General features: G+C 36.4%; 1 protein-coding gene across 1 annotated transcript; it reads right to left on the bottom strand.

Annotated features, from left to right (window-relative positions):
- Nucleotides 1–257: 257 nt before the first annotated feature.
- Nucleotides 258–21,992, bottom strand: LOC132151306 (divergent protein kinase domain 1A-like). Its single transcript, XM_059559410.1, has 5 exons — nt 21,819–21,992; nt 2,724–2,858; nt 2,344–2,451; nt 1,936–2,112; nt 258–1,128 (listed from the first exon to the last, which is right to left on the bottom strand). Exons 1-5 carry the CDS (start codon nt 21,870–21,872, stop codon nt 316–318), a joined length of 1,287 nt encoding a protein of 428 aa, XP_059415393.1. The 5' UTR covers nt 21,873–21,992; the 3' UTR covers nt 258–315.
- Nucleotides 21,993–22,714: the final 722 nt, after the last annotated feature.

Here is a 22,714-nt window from a genome sequence, read left to right as displayed (position 1 = left end):
TCCATTTGAAAACCTCTGGACTAGACACAGTTTGATTGTCTCAGTTCTCTGAAAAATAATCTGCATGAAGAATTAAAAATTTGGCATTTTTTCTTGGCAGTGGAGGACATGCATTAGCAGAGGCAGTATCTCTGCAGCCTAAGCTTTTATAATTTGGGATTGAGTCAAGACTGGGTAATGTTACAAAACAAAGTGCCACGAAGGCTATATGACGGTACTTTGCAAATTTTGAGTCATCCAATATCAACTACTCAGTCCCAGTCTCTTGTTCATCTTTTGTTCTGTTTATAAGAACAGTAACAGTCCTAAGCATCATTACGAGTCCTTTGTATGTGATATCTTCTTCCAAAGCAGAGTTTTGAGGTTGTTGAGAATCAAAGAATGTTCCATTTCCATCTGTTCGCTGGCGCCTTTGAGAGCGATGCAGGCGTACATCTGTTTCTCCAGTTCGTCTTTAATATCTGATGGTGCACCATACAGAAGATAGTCCTTCAGTGTGCTACATACTTTAGCCAGATTGGGCTGTGTGACCTCCGTAGTGCAGCGGTGTTTAGTGAGATCACAGGAAGTGAGGCAGTCCCGGCCATACATACAGTCACTGTCCTCTTCGCACCGCCTTTCACGCATCACTTCCTGAAAAGCAGCTTCGGGGACAATACGCCTTGCATCTATCACCTTTATATCATGGCGCTCTGTATACCCAAACCCTGCAGCACTTACATCACACATGAGAAAACTACCAAATGTGCCGTGGAAGACGTCCTCAACGAGCTCAAACAGACCGATGCCAATCTTAGCCTTGCGGGGCCACGATGGGGCGGCCCACTGGTCGATGCTCCGTCGCAGGCTGGTTGGAATCCACAGCTCTACCATCCACGGAAGGCTGACGCCATAGAGTGGTACATAAGGCACCTTTTCCATCACGTACAAGTCCCCACAGAAGCCCAGCAGTCTGGGAGTGTGCTCTCGGTCCTGTAGCACGATGGACAGAAGGAATTCATTCAGCTGCAGTAAAGCCCAAGCTGAATGTGCTTCTGACAGCGAGATCTGGCCATCCTTGCTGCTGTCTGCTACTCCAAGCACAAGGTTCACCAAATCTGCTAAATTGGCTTGGTCTCCTACTTTAGCCTGCAAGGGGGAAAAGAGGCATTGTTAGGAGTTAATAACAGATGTCTGGACGAGATGCAGTTCGTCTCTGTATATAGAAGGTCTTCCAGGCTGTGAAAATATCTTTCTTCATGCCAAATTCGTGGAGAATAAGTAATGGACATTTTACATAAATTTACCATTTAAAATGGGTTAAAGGTGTAAACAAATGATTTTCAACAGCTTCAGACCTTAAGTCGTCAGTGCATTATTGCAGAGGTTTTCGATTTTGTTTCCTTTATTCAAATTTTAAACAATTATATTTATACTACTAATGATATTATATTTTAGATCATTATTATTCATAACGTTATGTCACAATCAAATGTTTACTAGTTCAAAATGAGAAAAAGTACAAATAAATAGATGATTTGATACCTATTTTTAATAGTTTACATTTGCAGGATCATAAGGTCCATAAAAATTTGTGATTATGCTTAATCATTCCTGCAGCCTAGATTATTTAAATTACAGACAGAGTTAAAACTAAACCTGTTAGGAACTGGGCTGAGCACGCTTTATTTACATGTTTTTAAAGGGGACATCGAATGCAAAATTCACTTTTACATGGTGTTTGCATATAAATATGTCTTAGCAGTGTGGGAGTATTTTTTTTCAAGTCTCAATTATGAAGCTGTTTTGATTTTCTGAGGAAAATTTTGAAAAATGTTCATCCGGTGTCCCCTTTAAAAGTATATAATGTTAAACCAATGCAAATGGATATATAAAATATATGTATATATATGATTACATTAATATTGTATTTCAGTATAGCATGGGATTTGGCACCTTTAGATGGCTGAAGACCATCTCTTTGAACTTCTCCATTGATGTCCCTTTGGTTGGCCTGTTAAAGGAGGCGGATTCTTTTGGGGGCTCCAGTTCTTTACCCAGATCATAATGAGGGTCTTCCTCCATCTGGCACTTTATGATTCCTTCCATATCCCCCCAACTGCCATAATATACCTAGACAAAGAAGGTGGTAAGTGTAACATCATGCAGTTACACCAAAACAATACTGAACTACAAGAAAGAGAGAGTGGATGGATTTTATTCATCCTTATTCTCTTAATATTGTGCATGCAAATAAATATAGACCCAGATAACCAAAAGCATGGTTCAGTAGATAACAGCTTAATCAGATAAGAAGATTTATAGTGTTATATTAAGGAGCACCTAGAGTCTGTTGTGTCTGACCTGATTGCTGGGTTTGGCAGAGAGACACTTTCCCAAGTAAATAGTCTCCTTCTCGCACAAGCTGCTGCATGCTGACCCATCGATCACCCCCTTCTGGAATTTACTGCACTGGAAAGACATGGAGAAACATATACGTCAGAGCCTATGGTGTATTATTCATTTTATTCCATGATACAGTACTCCCCAAAGATTGCCTGATCCATTTCTATAGTCAGTGTCTCTTATGTAGTCACTCTCCACTAGATGGCTCTCTTTAGAAAATAATCTTCGCAAAAAACATAACAGCTGTAGAGGTGCACCAAGTGATTTTCCACAGTATTGACTCCATGCCATGTTGTTTCTGCAAATACTTCAAATCTAGCTAAGAGCTGAAAACTCACAATAGAGTTCTTGCACTCGTGTCCACGGCACAGCTCTGTGTATGAAGAGTATTCCACATACACCACCCAGCTTCCCACGAAAACAGCCAACCAGGAAAAAAACAGGTACTTCATGTGTAGGTAGGAGAACCGGGCCTGTGCACAAACAGAGATAAACAATGTAACCATGCAAAACACACTTTAACAAAATATCTCCAAATGTTAACTGAAAAACATTAAAAAAAGGGTTTTGTCGATATTCAAATAGCAATCATTCTTCATTCTAAAACTATTTTTAATAGATGCTACATTTGCTGAACACTTTGACTGTTACAGACTATGCAGTCAAGGCAGTTTTGAAGGTGCTTGTGTGCTGATGTGCACTGATTATGAGCCGATACAGTTTGCTTGAGGTTCTTCTGCAATGGTGGTAATAAGGAGGAGGACTTCTAAAAACGAGATGAAAAGAACATACTGTAGCTCAGAGAAAAGATGTTTCACTAATCTAGGTTTAAGTTCCACATTTGGTGCAGTTTCTGTAATGAAGACTGTACGAAAAATTACATTTAATAATCATAGCTTTCTAGTTTTCTACAATTAAGGACAATGCATAAATGTATTTATAACATGAGCGAACAATATAATTTAATTAATTTAACCTATGAGGGATTAAACCCAGGAAAATCCTATAATCTTTTATTTATGTGTGACCTTTTAAAGCTCAGAACAGTGGGGAACTATCATCTTGACAGCCACACAGGATGTGTGATCCACTATAAATAGCCCTCTCACTTCAACGACTGAGGGCACTTTATGAAATATCATTTTCACCTGATTTCTAGCAACAACAGAGGTCAGAATTGATCACTAACTTATGATGCAACAAGATTTTTTATTTTATTTTTTTTAATCCTAACCATTTCCCAGATGCATGCTTCTCCGACAGCGTGCTTGGGTCTTATTGGGTGACTTTTCTTATTTCCTGCAGGGATAATTTCCATGGGACATGAGAAACAGAAGTGTCCAATGCACATTACAGCTTCATCTTCAAAATCATTGTGAATGTTTGAGAGCTGGAGTCATTGCTTGCCTGAAACTACAATCAAACATTTGAGTGAATGGGGTAGCACACAGCCAGCTAATTTCAGCACCATCGTGGCTCTCCCTGGACTGACATTTCCTTATCTGCAAAATCTGAGCTGACAGAAGCTTTCCTCTGGCATGAGGAGGAGGAATGTTTCATGTAGCTGAGCGTGATGGCCTGCAGTAGCTCCATGAAAAACAGTGTAGACCTGGTGTCTAGTGTTTTGTATTTTAGGAGGCACTTTGTGTGATTCCTGAAGTTGTTTGCCGAGTGCTTTGCCACCTGTATAGAGAGTTTGTTTAAGTTGATCTTCATGCAAACACATTCACCCAGAACAGCAGGAGCAAAAACCAACAGGAAAAAGATGCCAGTATGGTAACATAATATGAAAAACAACATCTCCACTAACAAAACTAATCTATAAAAAAATAGTACCATAATAATAGTGTTGTTTTTGACATTGTACCAAATTGGAGTACCATTTAAATACCAATGTGACGGTTCAATGCCCAAACTGAAGCCAAGCAGTGAAGGTGGTGAGGTGATGTCAAATATAATGTATGATAATATCTGACTCTTATTTGGATTGATCTGGAAAGCACACATCCAAACCAAACCTCAGAGGAACAGTTTGCTGAACTTCACTTGGCTCAGTGCCAACAGCTATACTGCCTGCAAAATTTATAAGAAATGCTAAATTATTAATCACAGCGATTGCAGCCATGCATCTCTGTATCAGTGTAGCTAGTGCTTAAATGCTGTGTGTATGATAGTCCTGACCTGCACAATAAAATCATGAAATAGAGTAGGGTCACATGATGGCATGGGTATGAATATCTCGAATTAGTTTTTAGGTTCAGTCCCAAGCACAGATGTTCTCACATTAAAACTTTTTTTTTTCTTTGAATTTGTTCTTTATTTACTCTGTACTTGAGTGTGAATGAGGTCAACATTGCTAATAGTATTTGCTTACTTCTTTAAAAATCACTGTATATCACTATACAGTTGGGCACTGGTATTTTGTCATTTAATCCAGTGTAAACACTGAATTGTGGAATTGTAGTGGACCGATAAATCATCATTTCAAACTGGTCAAAAATTGCAAGTTGTTCTACCAAAGAATGGTTAAAGAAGAACAAAGTTAATGTTTTGGAATTGCAGATAATATTGTCTAAATTAAGTATTAAATTCTAAATAAATTTGCTATCATTAAAGGAGCTGTATGTAAGAAATCTATTTCAATTAATCATAAAATGGCCCTGATGTGTCACTAGACATTAAGAAATCATGTTCATTTCAAATACTTATATCACTGACAACAGTTGTCCGGCCAGGATATTGTCATTTAAAAAGTGGACTTGCAGCCCTCAACTGATTTTGATGTTGTCATTTTGTGTTTTGGCCTGACGCGCCTCCCTCCACCTATCTACCAATCACGAAGTCTGTAGTGTTTCGGGATACGTGTTGCCAGCTTTGCTGTAACCTACCCTAACTCCAGTCGGATAAAAATGTCTAATGTTACTAAATCAAAAAGACCTCGTTATAATTCAGAAATTCGTTGTGACAAAGTCCGAAATAAAACCAGAATTTGTATTGGGGATGCTTTTGAAAGATGGAGACGGCTGAAAACGGAGAAGAATTTGAACACAGACGCCAACTTTGCAAATTTTCTCCTGGACAGGTAGGATTCATCTATGCTTGGCTAACTTGTACTTGATGTCAATGGACATTTCATATATTCATGACAGTCTAACAAAGTTATGGATGTTTGTGCAAAGTAACATAACGTTAGCTCACATGGACGCAGGGGCGGACTGGCCATCTGGAGCACCAGGACTTTTCCCGGTGGACCGCTAGCCAATGTGGGCCGGCCCACCCGGTACACAAATAGCCTATATATATATTTTTTTTTTTTAATTGACGGAAATCATAATATAACATCTCTTTTCTACGCAAATGGATGAGTGAGTCGATCGCGCAGCCAACAAGCGCGTTTTCGTCTAATTTAGAGAGAGACAGATTCATCTGGTACAGCGAATTTCTCTGAGCAGCAGGCCACTGTATACGTTCACTTAAAACATAACCGACTGTGTTTACGAGAATACTTGCAGAGACAATTATTTTGAAATAATTGTGTGTGTATTTGTTCATTCAGAAGTTAGGATACCCAAAAGATGAATTAATTCTTTGTACGCGCATTGTCTGAAATGCTGCTCACAGCACGTGCTTTGAACGAGTGCGCGCAGGCTTCGGACGTGCGCAAATTGTTTAAAAAAGTTGAATTAGCAAGATTTAGAAACAAGTGAAAACGATCAACTACGATACATTTCACCCCTCCAAGCGAGTGAACAACGCGAATTTTAAATCACTATTCACGATAGCCCGTCGGCAAGAGCAGTGATACATTTTGGAGCCCGACTGCAAAACACAATAGCCCCTGGACGTCGGGCTAGCGATTTTGCGAGCCCTGCACCTCAGATCTATCCAGTTTGTGAACCACTGGTTTCCACAATGTTTTCGTTAAACAAAATAAATGATTATTTTAAAAGATTTACTCAAGAGAATAATCTGTTCACGAATCGGATCATGAACTTATATTACCGCATATTCATGCATCTGTTAATTGCAGTGTTGGGAAGGTTACTTTGGAAATGTAATAGGTTACAGATTACAAGTTACCCTATTTAAAATGTAATAGTAGTGTAACTTTTTCAATTACTTTATTAAAGTAATGTAACTAATTACTTTTGATTACTTTTTGATTACTTTTCAAAATCTCCAATAAATGTTTATTTGCAACTGTTAATCATCTTCAAACATTTACACCATTCAGGTTTAACCTTACAGCAGTGCTCAATACCAGAGGTGGAAAGAGTACAAAAATATTCTACTCAAGTAAAAGTACCATTACATTAATGAAATTTTACTTAAGTACAAGTAAAAGTACCAGTCTAAAAATCTACTCAAGTAAAAGTAAAAAGTAGCTCATTTAAACTTTACTCAGAGTAAAAATTACTTAGTTACATTTTAACAGTGGGAGGGAGTCAAAATGGGACAGGCCAAGGGTGTCAAACTCAGTTCCTGGAGGGCCACAGTCCTGCACAGTTTAGATTTAACCCTAATTAAACACACCTGATCCAGCTAATCTAATCATTTAGGTTTATTTGAAAACTACATGATATGTGTGCTGGAGCAGGGTTAGAACTAAACTCTGCAGGGCTACGGCCCTCCAGGAACTGAGTTTGACACCCCTGGGATAGGTCTATTAATCTCAAACTAGTTGTTTTTACTTAAAGGAATCAGTTATTTAGAATATTAAAACATTTGGGCTGTTACCAGGCAAATCAGTATCAACAAACTCATCTTTTAATGCAGAGGAAATGCAGAAGATTCATTGGAAGTGGCATTTAGATGTATTACACTGTTTAGTGCAGGACAAGAATGCATTTAACCTGCAGTTACAAATGCATGAATAATGTTTTGATATACAAGACATAAAATGTTGAATACTCATTTGAAATGATAAGAAATTAATTATTTAAAAAAATCAAAAGATACTTTAAATGTGAAATTAAAATGGCCAGTATGTGTCAGCAAGTCACTGTTAATAAGTGAGTCATTGCGATTGAACCGAATCATTTAAACGGTTGATTCATTCAGGAACGAAACACTGTCACGTTGCTCAGAGACGCAAAACTGTGCTTTGGTGGCTGTGTTTGGAATTATTTTCTGTTGTAGAAATAGAGCTAAAAAGGCAATATGGTGTCTAAAACGCAAGTCTCTTAATTAACTTGTTTACTGAACTGTTATATATATATATGTATGTATGTATATATTCATGATGATTTTTGGAGGAAACGATGGCATTCTTTGTGTGATTTTGATTTAATATATGAAATTATATAAATATGTGAATTTTCTGCCCCTATATCTTCAATTTTGTGATCATTCTAAATGCATTTTAGGAGACTGAATCACACAGTGAAAGAACGCACTATAAATGCGCGCGCACATCATTAAAACAAAAATAGCACACTCCTCACCACGGTCTTTTTGGCTAATTTGTGCAAAGCCTCTTGCTAAAATGTCAAAGCTTCATTTTAACCACCAATGCAACGATGCAATTACTTAGCTTACCTCTACATTCTTGCGAAGGGTTGATGTCTTGTCGAGATTTTATAAGCTGCTAGTTTGGTCTACCTAGTTACAGCTTACACTGCATAATAGAGCATACATATGGCCAGGGGTTCACTTCATTTCCTTCGAGTTCAACTTCAGAATATGACGGGGTTTCGTTTTCAGTGGTGTCTGCACCACTAACGCCTGTTTTGTCCGTCTGCATCTTTCTTGTGATTTTAGCGCCAGTTTGCCCTCCTGCCCATTATGCCGTAGTTTCCAGGGAGCGATTTATTTATTTATTTTTATTTTTATTTTTTTACTCAGTAATTAATGTGTTTTAAAATGTAGCGAAGTACAATACTTCAAACAAAATATACTTAAGTAAAAGTAAAATTACAGATTTAAAAAATTACTTTAAAAAGTATTAGTACACAAAAAAGCTACTCAATTACAGTAACGCGAGTAAATGTAATTCGTTACTTTCCACCTCTGCTCAATACTGTCAGACTTTTACAATCCTTCATCACTTGAATTAAGATGATCAAATTTGAACACATGTCTGCATGTCTGCTTCATTAATTTCCACATGGGGCGGACTGGGATAAAATTTCAGACCGGGAAATCTCAAACTCATACAAACAAATTCATGGACAACACTATTTTTTGTATGGACCTGATATAAAAAAAGATTTAAATCTTTAGTTTGGGGACATGCAAAATAATTAAAAGTTCTCTCCTGAACTTCACCTTCACTTCATTTCTTTTTTCTTTTCAGTCTCTTTATTTTGCCCTGTTATCCATCTACCTCATGACTTTAACACTCAAGATTTAACAAAACTATACTTTCTAAATTGCCTACATGTCAAATTGAGTGCATCACTACAATATAAAATCCTAATACTGAACATGAGTCATGTTTTTCCCTCACAAAAATTAACTGCTTTTATTACGTAAAAGTACAGTAACCATGTTTTTTTTAATTATTATTATTGCAAATGGATTACCATTTGTATTTATTTTTAAATAAATAAATATGTAAATTTGTGGCATGGTTTAACAACAGTAACCTTTGTCTCTGAATTTATAGCAAATATTAAAACTTTGCATATGCTTTGATTCAAGTGTACTTTTGATATATTTGTCCAAAATGTGGCATATTCCGTCCGTGTTAGGCAATAGCAATCCCGTTTTTATGACTGGATTCTACTAACCAGACTATGTTTCTGCATCGCGGAAATTATAGGGCCGTACGTCTCAGAATAGTCAGTTCAATTTGGGAAAGAAATCAATTACATCTGTATGTGGATGTGTGTAAATATTCAAATGTAATCCCCACTGTAATCTTTAAAATTTTCAGAAGTAACTGTAATTTAATTACTCATTTTTTCTTAGTAACTGTAACTGATTACAGTTACATTTATTTTGTAATTAAATTACGTAATTAAGTTACATGTAACTAGTTACTCCCCAACACTGGTTAATTGAATGCAAAGTGTGAGTTCTAGGAGAATGTTTGTCTCGTGATGAACATGTATCGCTCACTAGGAGTCGCTAAATGAACAGCTGCAGCACGCAGGTTATCTTTTTTTTTTTTTTTTTTCAATGGAGGATCAGTTGCCCTATTGGTTAAAATCCCCAAACAGTATACTTAAATATCAAATAAATAAATTACATCAAAACAGGGGCGTTTGCATTTGATGTGGTGGGCTGCTGTGGCCCAGAAATTCCAGGGCCACTTTTTGGTCCCAGTCCGCCCCTGCATGGACGTATGCTAACATTAGCAATGCATTATAGGAGCCCGTTTCTCTGTCATTATGCTGAGACGCTGAGGAAAACAACATTAGCACGCCCATTATGGCAATTTGAAACATAATTGAGACAGTAGCCTAATGTTACCTCAGTAAAAATTATTCGTCATTTGTTCTTCACGTATATCGTGGACTAAGTTACACATGCTGCAAGTTGACCTGTATGACCATTGCTAATGTAATTTAGTTACTCTAACAATATTTTCTGATGGAACTGAAAACAACCCTGTGATAGCCATTGGTGATATTGAATTTGTCCCACGTTAAAATTGCTGTGGCAAATGTTTTGTTATTTGTTAGCCTACTTATGACAAAAACTTTAGTACTTGTAAATCGATTTTTTTTTCTTATAGAAAAATAAGGAATTTTTATTTTGTTGTTTATATGTTTTTTGTTTTGTTTTACTATTATCTTTTTTTTCTCAGATTTTTTTATTTGTTTATTGTAATTGTATTTATATGTTCAATAAAAAGAAATCAAATAAAAATACAGCTGGCCACTTTCACTTATAGCATCAGCTAAATGAATAGCTGTATCTTTGATATTGGTTACACATAGTGACATAGGCTTGTGCTTGTACTTACATTAATGACAGATACATAACGTTACAAGTTAGACTAACAGCTACCGTTCTGTCTGTCATGTACGAGCATACATCTTTAGGATTATACTGTCACATACGAGCATAAATCTTTACTATTATAGTTAACTAATGACAATTAGTTTTTAATTTTTTAAATACATAATTACTTATCAAAATATCTCTCATGAAGCATAAACTTAATTAACAGAAAACAAACTTACTGTGTATGTCTGATCGTCACTTGCCATTGGAAGCTCATTGAAGCAGCCTACGTTTCTGCTGAATCCTGCAGCTTATCTGGCAACCTCGAGTCAGGGGGTAGGGGTACACCGCTTTACAGTATTTTTATAGTGATTGCAGTACCAGTTTTGGCCACAATCCTACATACGGCTCCTTTAAACTTTACCCAAATATAAAGGAACTATAAAATACTATATACAGTACATAGTACATTTATACATTTTATATAGAGGGAGAGATTGTAGTGACTGCAAATAATAAAGGCACGCAGTTGATCATAATATATTGTAGTTATGCTTCCATTTGCCCTGCAACCTTTAATTGCTCTAAAGTGAATAATCTCATATCATATCTATAATAGTTGCCCAATTATGCATACTCCAAGAGTTTAGATGACAAATAACAGACCTGATGAAGCCTCTTCTCTCTCTTAATGATGATGAGACATGAGTTGAACTTCCTTCTTTTTCAGTCTGTTTTGCTTATGGCACGGATTCAGCTCTTCCTGCAATGACGTTTTATCTCAGAGAACATCCAAATTTTCTAACTGACAGAAAGCCTCTTTTAATCAGCCTCTTATTTCACGGTACAAGCCTGAGTAAGATTTAATCTGTACTTTATTTTGATAAAGCAAATCCAGTTATTATCAGAGCCTGGAGATATACAGACTCCAATATCCTACCCTGAGCTGATCTAAACCAATAACCAAAATGCCAATAATGTAAAGTAGATTGATTTCAAGTCCCAACTGGTTGGACTACAACCTAATCTCAGAACTGCCCCTTCAGCTTCCGATTTAATATTTGTTCAGGTCCAGAAAGCCTGGTGTGGGTACAGTCAGCAGAACTGAGATGATACAAGTGTTTTTTACTGCACATTTTGAAATGAGGTTCTTAGACACTCTATCATTGGTCTAATCTGATTGTATAATTTAATCTGATCTCTCTCTCTCTTACACACAAACACATACACACACTGTCTCTTTCTTCGGTGGCTTCCCTAATGACAGGCCATCACTCCCTCTTTGCTACGGGCACTCAGTGAGATGCAATTCTGCCATTCCCATTTGAGAATCCATCTTACGCTCCTCTTTAAATCTCGTGCCCTTCAGGGTCTCAACCCCCTTCACCATCTTAAACTCACTGCCTCACTAAGCCAGGATGACAGGCGTTAGAGAGTTGTGGCAGGCCAGTGTCCTGTACATCCTTTCATACCTCTTAGGGCCCAGACGAGCTGTCGCCATGGCAATGGGCTGACAGAAAGCTCAGTTTTGTAAGGCAGTGTGTCTCTGAGCCCAAAATCAAGGTTTGGGAGAAGAGGTTCATTCATCAAACCTAAATCAGTTTTCTGCTTTCACAGTCTCTTATCACCTCTACTTCTTATTTGGTTGATGTCTGTCGGCTTAATGATTTAAAACTTTACCATTCTGATACCTAAACCATATCTGGTGCTGTTTATTGTTCTGTAACAGTTACCATGACTTCGTTCCTACTGATATTTTACAGATTAATCTGTAGCTAAACAGAGACCAGCAACCAGCACACTACATATATATATATATATATATATATATATATATATATATATATATATATATATATTGTTTTAATGATTTTTAAAGAAGTCCTTTATGCTCAAGGCTACTTATAAAAAGACACACACAAAAAAAAATGTAATATTGTGAAATATTATTCCAGCTATTTTCTACTTGAATGTGCTTTGAAATAATTTGTTTCTGTGATGGCAAAGCTAAATCTCCAGCAGGAATTACTCCAGAGTTTATTGTCACATGATCTCGCTGATTTGGTGCTCAAGATACAGTTGAAACCGTGATTATGTTTTTCAGGATTCTGTTGCTGAATAGAAAGTTCAAAATATCTCCATTAATTTCAAAAATAAATCTTTTGTAACAATGTTTTTGTATAGTTTGTCAGAATGCTCATTTTTGTAGGCATCGTTTCCCTGAGCCCAAAGTCAAGGTTTACTGTCACTTTTGATCAATTGAATCCATTCTTGCTACATAAAAGTGTTACTTTTAAATACACACACACACACACACACACACACACACACACACACACACACACACACACACACACACACACACATATATATATATATATATATATATATATATATATATATATATATACACACACAAGAAAATATTTAATAAATATTTTAAATTAAATTATAATACAATATCTCCATCTCATTAACACTGACTGGAGTATAAGTCAAAAGGTTGTGATTCTGGAGTATTCTGTTACAAGCAGAAGAAAGAAATGTATGCAGGTTTAGAACACCTTGAGGGTGATTAAAGGATTTCTGGGTGAACTAACCCTTTAAGAATTAGTCATTAAAAAACAGCAAGTCACACCACTCCATGGTAGTCCCCCAATTTCATTTTTCATAAAATAAAATTCAGCCTCAAAAGGCACCATTTCCTCAGAATGACCCCTTTCTCTCCAGGATGATTCACAAAGCTCAGCTGCAGCTGCTTGCAATCAGGTTAATGTCTCCAGTTAGCACTATGCCTATTTCTAATTTTCTCATCATTGTTCACTGTTTTCACATATAACAGTAAACTGCAAATCACGTCTTGTATAATGAGAAAGAAAGAAGCAAAGAAAGCCGGACAAAGACTTTCCAAAGATAACAAGAGATGATCAAATCAGTCAGTCCACAAACATAATTAAAACAATTAATCTGATCAAGTCTTATCCTCCAGGAATACACAGCCTCGTTGTTCCAGGAATACAGCCCTGTTGCTATGAAAAACACAGTAAACTGTACCCAATATCTCTGTACCCAATCTTCTTGTGTATTGAGGAGTAGCTCATATATCAATCTGAGGGAGTTTGACATCAATAGCTTTATAGTTTGTCACTCGGGGTGACGGGTCTTCCCCTTGTGACAGGAAGTGTTTCCATGGTAGCACTTTAAATGAATCAGAAAGCTCTCATCATTTAGTACACTGAGATCAAGCTGGTCAGTGGACATGTGTCTATATGTGTCACACAGCATTTGGATGCTCTGCTGCTGTGAATTCACAGGCGATGTGACAGAGGCCAACCCCCACATCACTCTCTGCTCTCTGAAGAAGCCGAACTGAAGACTGCATGGAATATCAATCACAAGACAGAGAGAAAAGTCCACATAAGACTCCGCACAACATGAGCCTGTGGCTCAGCCTTTTATGGGGAAGTAGATAAGACATATGCATAAATAGTTTTTGGAGATTCTACAGACTTTATTATGCATGAGCTGAGGATGAGAGCCACATTTGTGCCAATGCATTTCATTAGAACTTTTATTTAATACTTTGGAGAGCTCTATCAGCTCTTCTAATAGTTATGGGCTTTAGGAACATGGTTCTGTCTGTTGGCACTTTGACTGGCGTTCTGAGCTAAGAGTCTTAATTAGGTCGCTATTGATGATTAGCGGGACATCATCACAGAAATGGGTCAATGGCGAGTGTCCACAATAAAAAAGGAAAAATATTTCCTAGAAATGTAGTTTTTGTATTTGTTTTGTTACAATTTAAAGACTTAATGTAATCTAACTTGAATACACCTTGGATAACATTTTAATACATAAATGTACACATCAGAAATTTTAAATATAATTTTCACAATAAAAAGCATTTTTACAAATATTAAAAATTATAAATGAATAAACATCATTATATAGATTTGCTCCATATGACATTTTACAAGCTGAGCTAATTTTGCCATGTCATTAATAGATTGTATTATCTGGTATTTTAAAAGAATAACCTTGTCACACAGTCATGAGGGTCTGCAGGCATTTTCCCTATGATATTATTTCCTGTTTTTTTTTTGCACCACATGACTTGTTCATGCCACTAATTATTTGGCAGAGATTGTAGAATAAGCAGTTTTGTAAAAATAAATAAATAAATAAATAAATAAAAGATGTCACCAAATTACAAGTCAGGATAAATTTTAAATTCACCATATCTATTTTGTAAATGCATATTATTGATCTTATTGTGAATTATAATAAGTTTCATTTTAATATTGTTTTTTGACATAATAATTTTTAAGCAAAATATCAGTGTAAAATAATTTTTGACTTTTATCTGGTGACATATGCCAGACATCTCCAATCAGCTTTTGAACTCTATTTCTGATGGCACCCATTCACTGAAGAGGATCCATTGGTGAGCAAGTGATGTAATGCTACATTTATATTCATTCATTGTCTTATTATCATCTTGCATCAGTGACAAACTGTTTTCCTGTTTGACACTGTAAAGCTGCAATGACACAAACAGTATTGTATAAAAAAAGTGCTATACAAATAAAGGTGACTTCACTTGACTTGACTTAACAGATTCAGACAAAAAAAATTGTGCCATGTCATTAAGCGAAGTATAACAAAATAATCTAAGATTAATCTAAGATCTAAAATATTTTGTCACAATACTAGGCCTACAAAGCCAAAGTTTTTTTCAGGGAAATCTTACTTATAGTTGTCCCTGTATATTTAACTGGGATAGGGGATTATATTTTGAAATAAAAAAGAAATTACACACTTCAGCTTCAAATGTACAACTGAAAGCCTACCATTTGCATGGGGTTCATTTTCTTGCATGAGGTTAAGTCTGCACCTATGCACTCAAGCGTGCAGCACACAAGTCTGTTTAAACCAGTAAGTACTCCAATCTTTTGGTTCATTGAGACATTCTGTAATGCTCACTGCCAAAATGCATTGTATTCCAGATTGATCCTTCAGTAACTACTGTATCCCTGCTCCATTACATGTGCAGCACTTCACAAACAAAGTAAACCCTTACCTGACCTTTTCAGTCAATGTACAGAGTTATTTATTTCAACTAAGCTAATGTGGCATGTTCATCCTTAGCACCACATCAGCCATCACCAAAGGGAGAGCCAAAGAGAAGTAGGTAATGAGAGGTTATTGATTGAGGCTTTGTGTCTGCTTTTCATTAGTGGCTGAGTGAGTGAAGACCAGTGGCTGTGGAAAAGTTGGGCAGAAATAGTGGTATCCCAATGACCCTCAAAGGCTTTCATCTAACGTTTTAATCAGAACTGTTCTAAAGATGACCAGGCAAACCACCGCAATTCTCAAAGCTACATTCAAAAAGAGGTGCATCAAGGTCTTATACATGTATTTCTATTCAGATTTTATTTAGTAAACAAGACAACAATATAGAAAGGAATATTATTATTTACCCTGTTTACTACTTATTACTTCACTGTGACTTAGCAGGCCAGGTTTCTGAATCCAAACAGGCATCACTGACATGCAAATGTGGGCAGTCATATGTTAATGTATTCATCTAGCTGATGTCAGAAAGTTGTTAAAGTTACAAGCCATTCTTGCAGTTTAGTTCAAATAGATTGTGTATTTGGAGTGGGACCAGGCATTTTGAGTACTGAAACTCTAATGTCACAGACAGAGCAAGAGAAATTCATGATATCTGAAAGGCTCCATTAAACCATTTACCAAGACATATCACAGAACTGACTTAAATGGATCTGCTATCTATCGTGATCTTGAATCATCTGAATAATCAATAAATCATTTGGTTCCTGGAATATGACTGGAGATTAAAACTGCCAAAGGCTGAAATATAAATGTGAATATAAAAGATTATGCTTTCTCCTCTAAGGCTTTGACAGCTTGTTTGGTTTTAGCAGCATTTCTATTCCGTATGAGACGAACCACAGAGGGACCAACAGATGATAGGTCCTCAGAAGCTTACTATGTAATCAACCTCCTAGTGCCCACAACTTCAAGCATTACACAAGACTACGATTTCAGGTACTCTGCAAAAATGTGCCATACATAATAGGAATATAGAACATGTCTGTTGCTTTTCATCTTTAAACCCCTCAGTGGCTTGTGAGAGATGATAGGACGGAAGAAGCGGATCAAATAGGGGAGAATTTTTGCACTGACACTTGTTTTTATAGCTTGCTCTCTACTCATTCATAATTCATGATCATAAAGCGATTTCTTGCTGCCTTCTCCCTGATGCCCCCCTCCCCTTCAAACCAATGAATAAGAAAGACCAATAGATGGAGAAAGCAAAATTGGAGGAATAGTGACAAAAACAGATAGAGAGTGAGAGAAAATGGCTTCTGTCACGCATGACCTCAAAAACAAAAGGGTTTTTAATGACCTAAACTGTAGACTATTCTCTCTCTAAAGGAAATATATGGCATGAAGAACAAGAAAAGGCTTCTCTGGTGCATATAAGTGTTATGGGAGATAGTGTTAGTTCCCGTTCTCCCTCTCTCTCTTCCTCTCTCTGTTTCTCTGCTCCCAAGCGACAGCGTTCTGATGGAAGCAGACGTCACTCAGGCACTGCAGGTCTAATTTGACTCATCTGTGTGAGAACAACCAACAATTAGGCACCCCATCCCGTTTCTTTCAGTCCTGTTGCCCCATGGGACACATCCACCTACACACTGACTCAACACTGCAACAGTCCAAAATGTTTACATCAACTAACCACTGCATGGAGCTCAGGAAGGTTGTGATTCAGGGCGACTAAAGCAGTCCAACACGGATTTACAAGAAATAAAAATACATGTAAAAATAGATGATTAATGTGCAATGACGATCAGTTGCTCCTTGAGCAGTGATACGTGACTCCAAAAGCAACAAACAATCTAGACATAGCATCATCTTATTCACTGTATCACAAGCTGTCATTTCAAAGCAGCTGCTCTTTTATGAGATGAAAAGACTTGCGTCACTAAATGTTTGTACTGTTTTTTTTTTCCAATTATTCGATCATTTGACAGTGCATATTAAACACATTTTAAATCCTAATAAATATCAAACTTATAATTTTAATTTATACAAGAAAACAAGACATTATTCATTTAAAAATGTAATCGTAAACATTATTTTAGAAAAGATTTGACTGCTTTAGGTCATGTATTCTATTGTATTGTAGTCACATATAAAGAAAACGAAGCAAATATATATATCATAATATAAATTATAATTTTAATATGTATTGAATGTTTATATATTTAAAAATATATATCACTTTAATATGAATAAATGCAATTAGATAAGTATTTTTCTAATTATTTGATCTTCAGGGAGAATCAGAGATTTGGCTTTCAGGTGATATTTTGCGAATTTCATCGAATAATGATCAAGAGTTTTGAAGTATATCTACATATGGCATACTGTTTAGAGATCATGTGCTCAGAGAATTTATTATAAAATAACATAGCTTCATGCTCTCAAACATTACATGGAAGGAATGAGCTTCCTAGGTTATGGAGACTAAATGCTTCAGGACACAATAATACTTGTTCAGGAGGTCAGTTTTTTTGTTGTTGTACATTTCTCTCAGTCAGAGGAACGATTCACATATTTCAGATACAGCGTTCCCACAAAGCAGCAGTGAGAACCAGCTAAATACTGTTTAATAGATGTCCACACAGGTTTATGACAGAAACAGCTTTGCAAAATGATCTGCATTTTTTTTATAAAACAGATTATTTTTGAAACACCTATACTATAATGAAGATTTTTTTTTATGATTGTAAAAAGGGGGGAAGATAACAACAATTTCAGTGTGAAATACTGTCAAATTGAATATCATATTAAAGAAAAACATTATTAATGATTAATGATCTTTAACACCCTAAAATCACTATAATAATGTATTACGCACTCAAGCCATCTTCCTGCTGTCCTCATAACATATATTTGATATATTTAAATATTACCTCATTTAGCATGTGACACAGTTCCTCTGGGCTGCACTGGGCGCAAAGAGGGCCAGCCTGAAACTTATAGTAAATACAGTAGGTCGGAGACCTGGTTTATTATTCCCACTGGAACAAAATGAGAAAGTGAGAATGGTTCTCTGACTGTGATAGAACCCTAAACTGAAATGAGGACCAAGTTTCTTGTTTATGAGAAAAATGGTCTCTAATACTAGGTGAAAAAAAAAAATCCTGGACAGAAGGCTATCTACACAAGAAACAACTAGATTCACATATTTCAGATACAGGGATTTAAACAGAAACTACGTAGGCACAAATCTAAGTAGGCACTCTGGAGGCTGTGAAATTTTAAAGTTCTTTTCTGATGCACTAAAATCCTTTAAGGCTAGAAGCACTCTCTTATAAAAGCATCTACGATCTTGTTTCATCAAGTGATATATCTAGATGTAGCATTCCTCTGCTCATACCACACCATGATATCATACGGCTTTGTCCAAAATCATTGAATGCTGTTGGGTAAAAGAGCACTGTATGGATTTTGAGTCATGATGAGTCAGCCGAATAAGAAACATGGACATATCTTCAGGCATTTCTCTGGTGTGGCTTGATAAAACTGTTTCACCAAATCACTGCTTGCAATACATGGAACTGCAATGCAGCATATTTGGACACACCAAAACAAGCTGATATTTTGTCATACAATTGTGTATGAAAAGTGTAATGAAACTAATCCAGGGTGACAAAGTGAGTGAAGAAATGTATCATCCAGTGGGACCAGAGACCAAGAACTCTACAATACACTGCAATGGGGTAACTGTGTCATTTTGTATGCTGCTCATATTCATAAACTTTGCTTCTTGTCCTTCATAACTGAAAGTTTGTCTGGACTTGTTGTCTGAAGGTTCCCTATTGAGTCTTTTCTATTGAATGTCCTCTTTTCCTCATGGCTGGGTGGTCACAGTTGTTTATTCCTCAACCTTATGACAGTATATCACACTAAAAATGTAATGTCCTCTTCCACCCACAATTTAAAAATGTCTTTAATAATTAAAAAATATGTTCATTGTAGTATAGGTGTGTCAAAAATGATCTGTTTTATAAAAAAAAATGCAGATCATTTTGCAAAGCTGTTTCTGTCATAAACCTGTGTGGACATCTATTAAACAGTATTTAGCTGGTTCTCACTGCTGCTTTGTGTGGACGCTGTATCTGAAAAATGTGAATCGTTCCTCTGACTGAGAGAAATGTACAACAACAAAAAAACTGACCTCCTGAACAAGTATTATTGTGTCCTGAAGCATTTAGTCTCCATAACCTAGGAAGCTAATTCCTTCCATGTAATGTTTGAGAGCATGAAGCTATGTTATTTTATAATAAATTCTCTGAGCACATGATCTCTAAACAGTATGCCATATGTAGATTAAATGAAGCATTCTATTCAGAGTTCATCCATTTAGAGAAGACAGTAGCCTACAGATCAAGAGGCCAAAGGATCACAGCAGATGCTTTGGACATATAAACAGATTTATAATATAATATGGCTCCTACATTTTCTATCTGGAATCTGCAATCAGGGAGCATAAGGATTTAAGAGAGAGGCTGCAATTTGAACAAGATTTGTATGTTAATGGTAAAAAATGTACGTGAAGTCCTATTCATAGGAATTAGCCATTGCTTCAAACTAAAATAGTGTGCAAGGACAAGTGCAAACTTCAAAGCAGTGATTATCTGCCTCTGAGATGCTCAAGAAAAAGCACACATCTCACATTCATGTTCACTGTCTCCATGATTCTTTCACTTGAGCAAGCAAACAGCAGACAGTAAGTCAGACTCTGGGTGTGAGCACAGTCAGAGCCGAGGAAGTCTCAGTAAGCTGCTGAGAGCACGCAGGATTACGCTCTTCAGAAAAACAAAATGTTTAAAATAGGGCTGCTGTCCTAGTCTGAGAATTATTTATTTATTTTATTTTACACAGACAACACAGTCACACACTGAAAAAATCTGTAAAAATAGGGCACAATGTACGTATTACATTTTTTTATTATTATTTTTTTTACCTGTATTGTGAATTTTGCACTTCATTGCATTGTGTTTTAGAGTTTTGCAGAAATGTCTGTAAAATTAATTGATAATGTCCCTTTTTTTGTCTTTTTTATTTCCACAGTGTAGAACAGCTGAGTGAATTATGAGCTAGTCACACAGTGAACAGTGAGGAAACCAAAGATTGAGAAAGGAAAAAATAAATAAATACATGGATGGATTGATGGGTGGATGGGTGTGTAGATAGATAGATAGATAGATGTGTGTGTGTGTGTGTGTGTGTGTGTGTGTGTGTGTGTGTGTGTGTGTGTGTGTGTGTGTGTGTGTGTGTGTGTGTGTGTGTGTGTGTGATTGCTGTGAATGCAAGAACCAAATAAGCTTGTATTCAGTTTGTTCTGATTATTAGTGTAGGTCCTGCTCATATTTCAAACATATCTATGGTTTAAAAGCCTTAATACTTTGCTGCCAATAAATTATACAAATATTCATAAAATTCAATATATATATATACATACACACACATACACAAGTTGATTCTTATGATTATGTGAATATGATTTTATAACATTTCACAAAAAACTTGATTTTGTCAGTCCTCAAACTTTCCACATTAAGGGTGGAAATAATAACGCACTGAATATCACATCCTACAGACTCATGGGCTCTACTGGAACAGTTCTGTAATAACATCAGTCTGCATTTTCACTACTGTTACAGTATTGTGTATAAATGCATTTTTAATTAGCCTATTCATTTAATATTTCATTTGAATATTTCACTGAATGTGACATAAAATAATTAGCAAAATTTCGCAGAAGCCTAAGACTTGCACAAGTAGGCTAGATGTCCCTGAAAAGTCTGTGGCGGTGCATCTAGGTTTATTATTCTATATCTAGTTAAACACAAGTGAGCTGGATTGACGTTGTTCAGTATTAATAGAAGTGTAAAATGAGGTCGTCGATCTTTGACGCACATGAACACAGCGCCCCAATGAGTTTGGGAATTCATGGTTTATATTTTGCATTTCATTCTTGACAGGTAGGGGAAATATTTTCAGCAGGACTATAAAAATGTTATACAGCAGCGCGGTTGCTACAGCAACAACTGACCCGACGATGGATAAAACGCAGCAACATCAGCTTCATCCATCACATCCATGAAACCCACAGGAGAAAAGCAACGGATACAGTGGCGAAAGGTGGCATTTCAGTATTTTTAGGAAGATATTAATTTGAGGCTCATGCGTGGGTCGAAAAAAATGGTTGAAAAGAGCAAAAATGCATTCAGTCGTTTTAAAGCTAGTAATATGGAGTGAAGCTTTAGGAAGAGATGAAGCCTTCAAAAACTTCAGAGTCCAAACGGGATGACAGCGTCCCCACCTCGTCCATTCAAATCTCACACACAAACGATTACGACAACACAGATGCCTATTAAAGCGAAACACTCAGCACGATTTATCAAGAAGTTGCATGCGAGGCTTATTTCGCTTCTTACCTGGATATAAACGGGTCGCTTCAGCCAGATCCACGGAATCAGCCCCCGTGCCATGATTGAAACACCACATTTCACAGCACTAACCTACCACAAATACATCATAAGTGCACGGTGAAACGCATTTCAATAATGACAAAACTCAAACTACAGCGACGAATCTCCTTTACCAAGCCAAAGTGTTTCTCGCCATGGGGAGAGAGGATGATGAAGAGCACGCGAGGCTCCTCAGGCGTCGCACCTCACGCGCGATGAGCAACATCTGCGCTCGCATCCACTGGATGAGCTCGCGTTCACCAGCACGAGAGTCCACGCGATCTACTCGAACATTTTATGACAATGTGATAAAGTCTGAGGAAGTTTGTGCACGTTTATGGTGCTTTAGTGATATAGTGTCGCTTGACCAAAAAAAATTAATGAGAGTGGTCACCACAGTTTCTCCAATTAAGGTCAGATCAGCGTGTCAAACTCTGTTTGATGCACAAAAATCTCGCCTTTTTAAACATTTAACAATGAATAAACACGAACTGAAATAACACTTAAAAGACTACATGAAATATAATGTATTAGGGTTTGCACTGGTTTATCACACACTATTAAATAACCAAATCATCCTTGTGTAAAATACGTTAGTAACTAACCACAATCACATAAGAACTTTACATAATATAAATTAAGTAAAAATACTACAGTGTTTATATATATATACCTTTTAAAATTGTATTAGCGATAGATTTACAATAATATCTTGTGCTAGTACATTAATATTGTATAATGATTAAAATAAACTGGTAAAAAAACCAATAGATTTAATCTTATTCTACAAAATGCCCGCCCACAGCAAACACTATAATAAAAACCAGAACACGTTATTACGATCAGCTCTCACAAATCTTAAG

This window comes from Carassius carassius, chromosome 10 (assembly GCF_963082965.1).
Source record: "Carassius carassius chromosome 10, fCarCar2.1, whole genome shotgun sequence".
Taxonomy (NCBI): Eukaryota; Metazoa; Chordata; class Actinopteri; order Cypriniformes; family Cyprinidae; genus Carassius; species Carassius carassius.
Note: the sequence above shows the minus strand (reverse complement) of the source record. Positions and strands in the feature narration are given on the sequence as shown.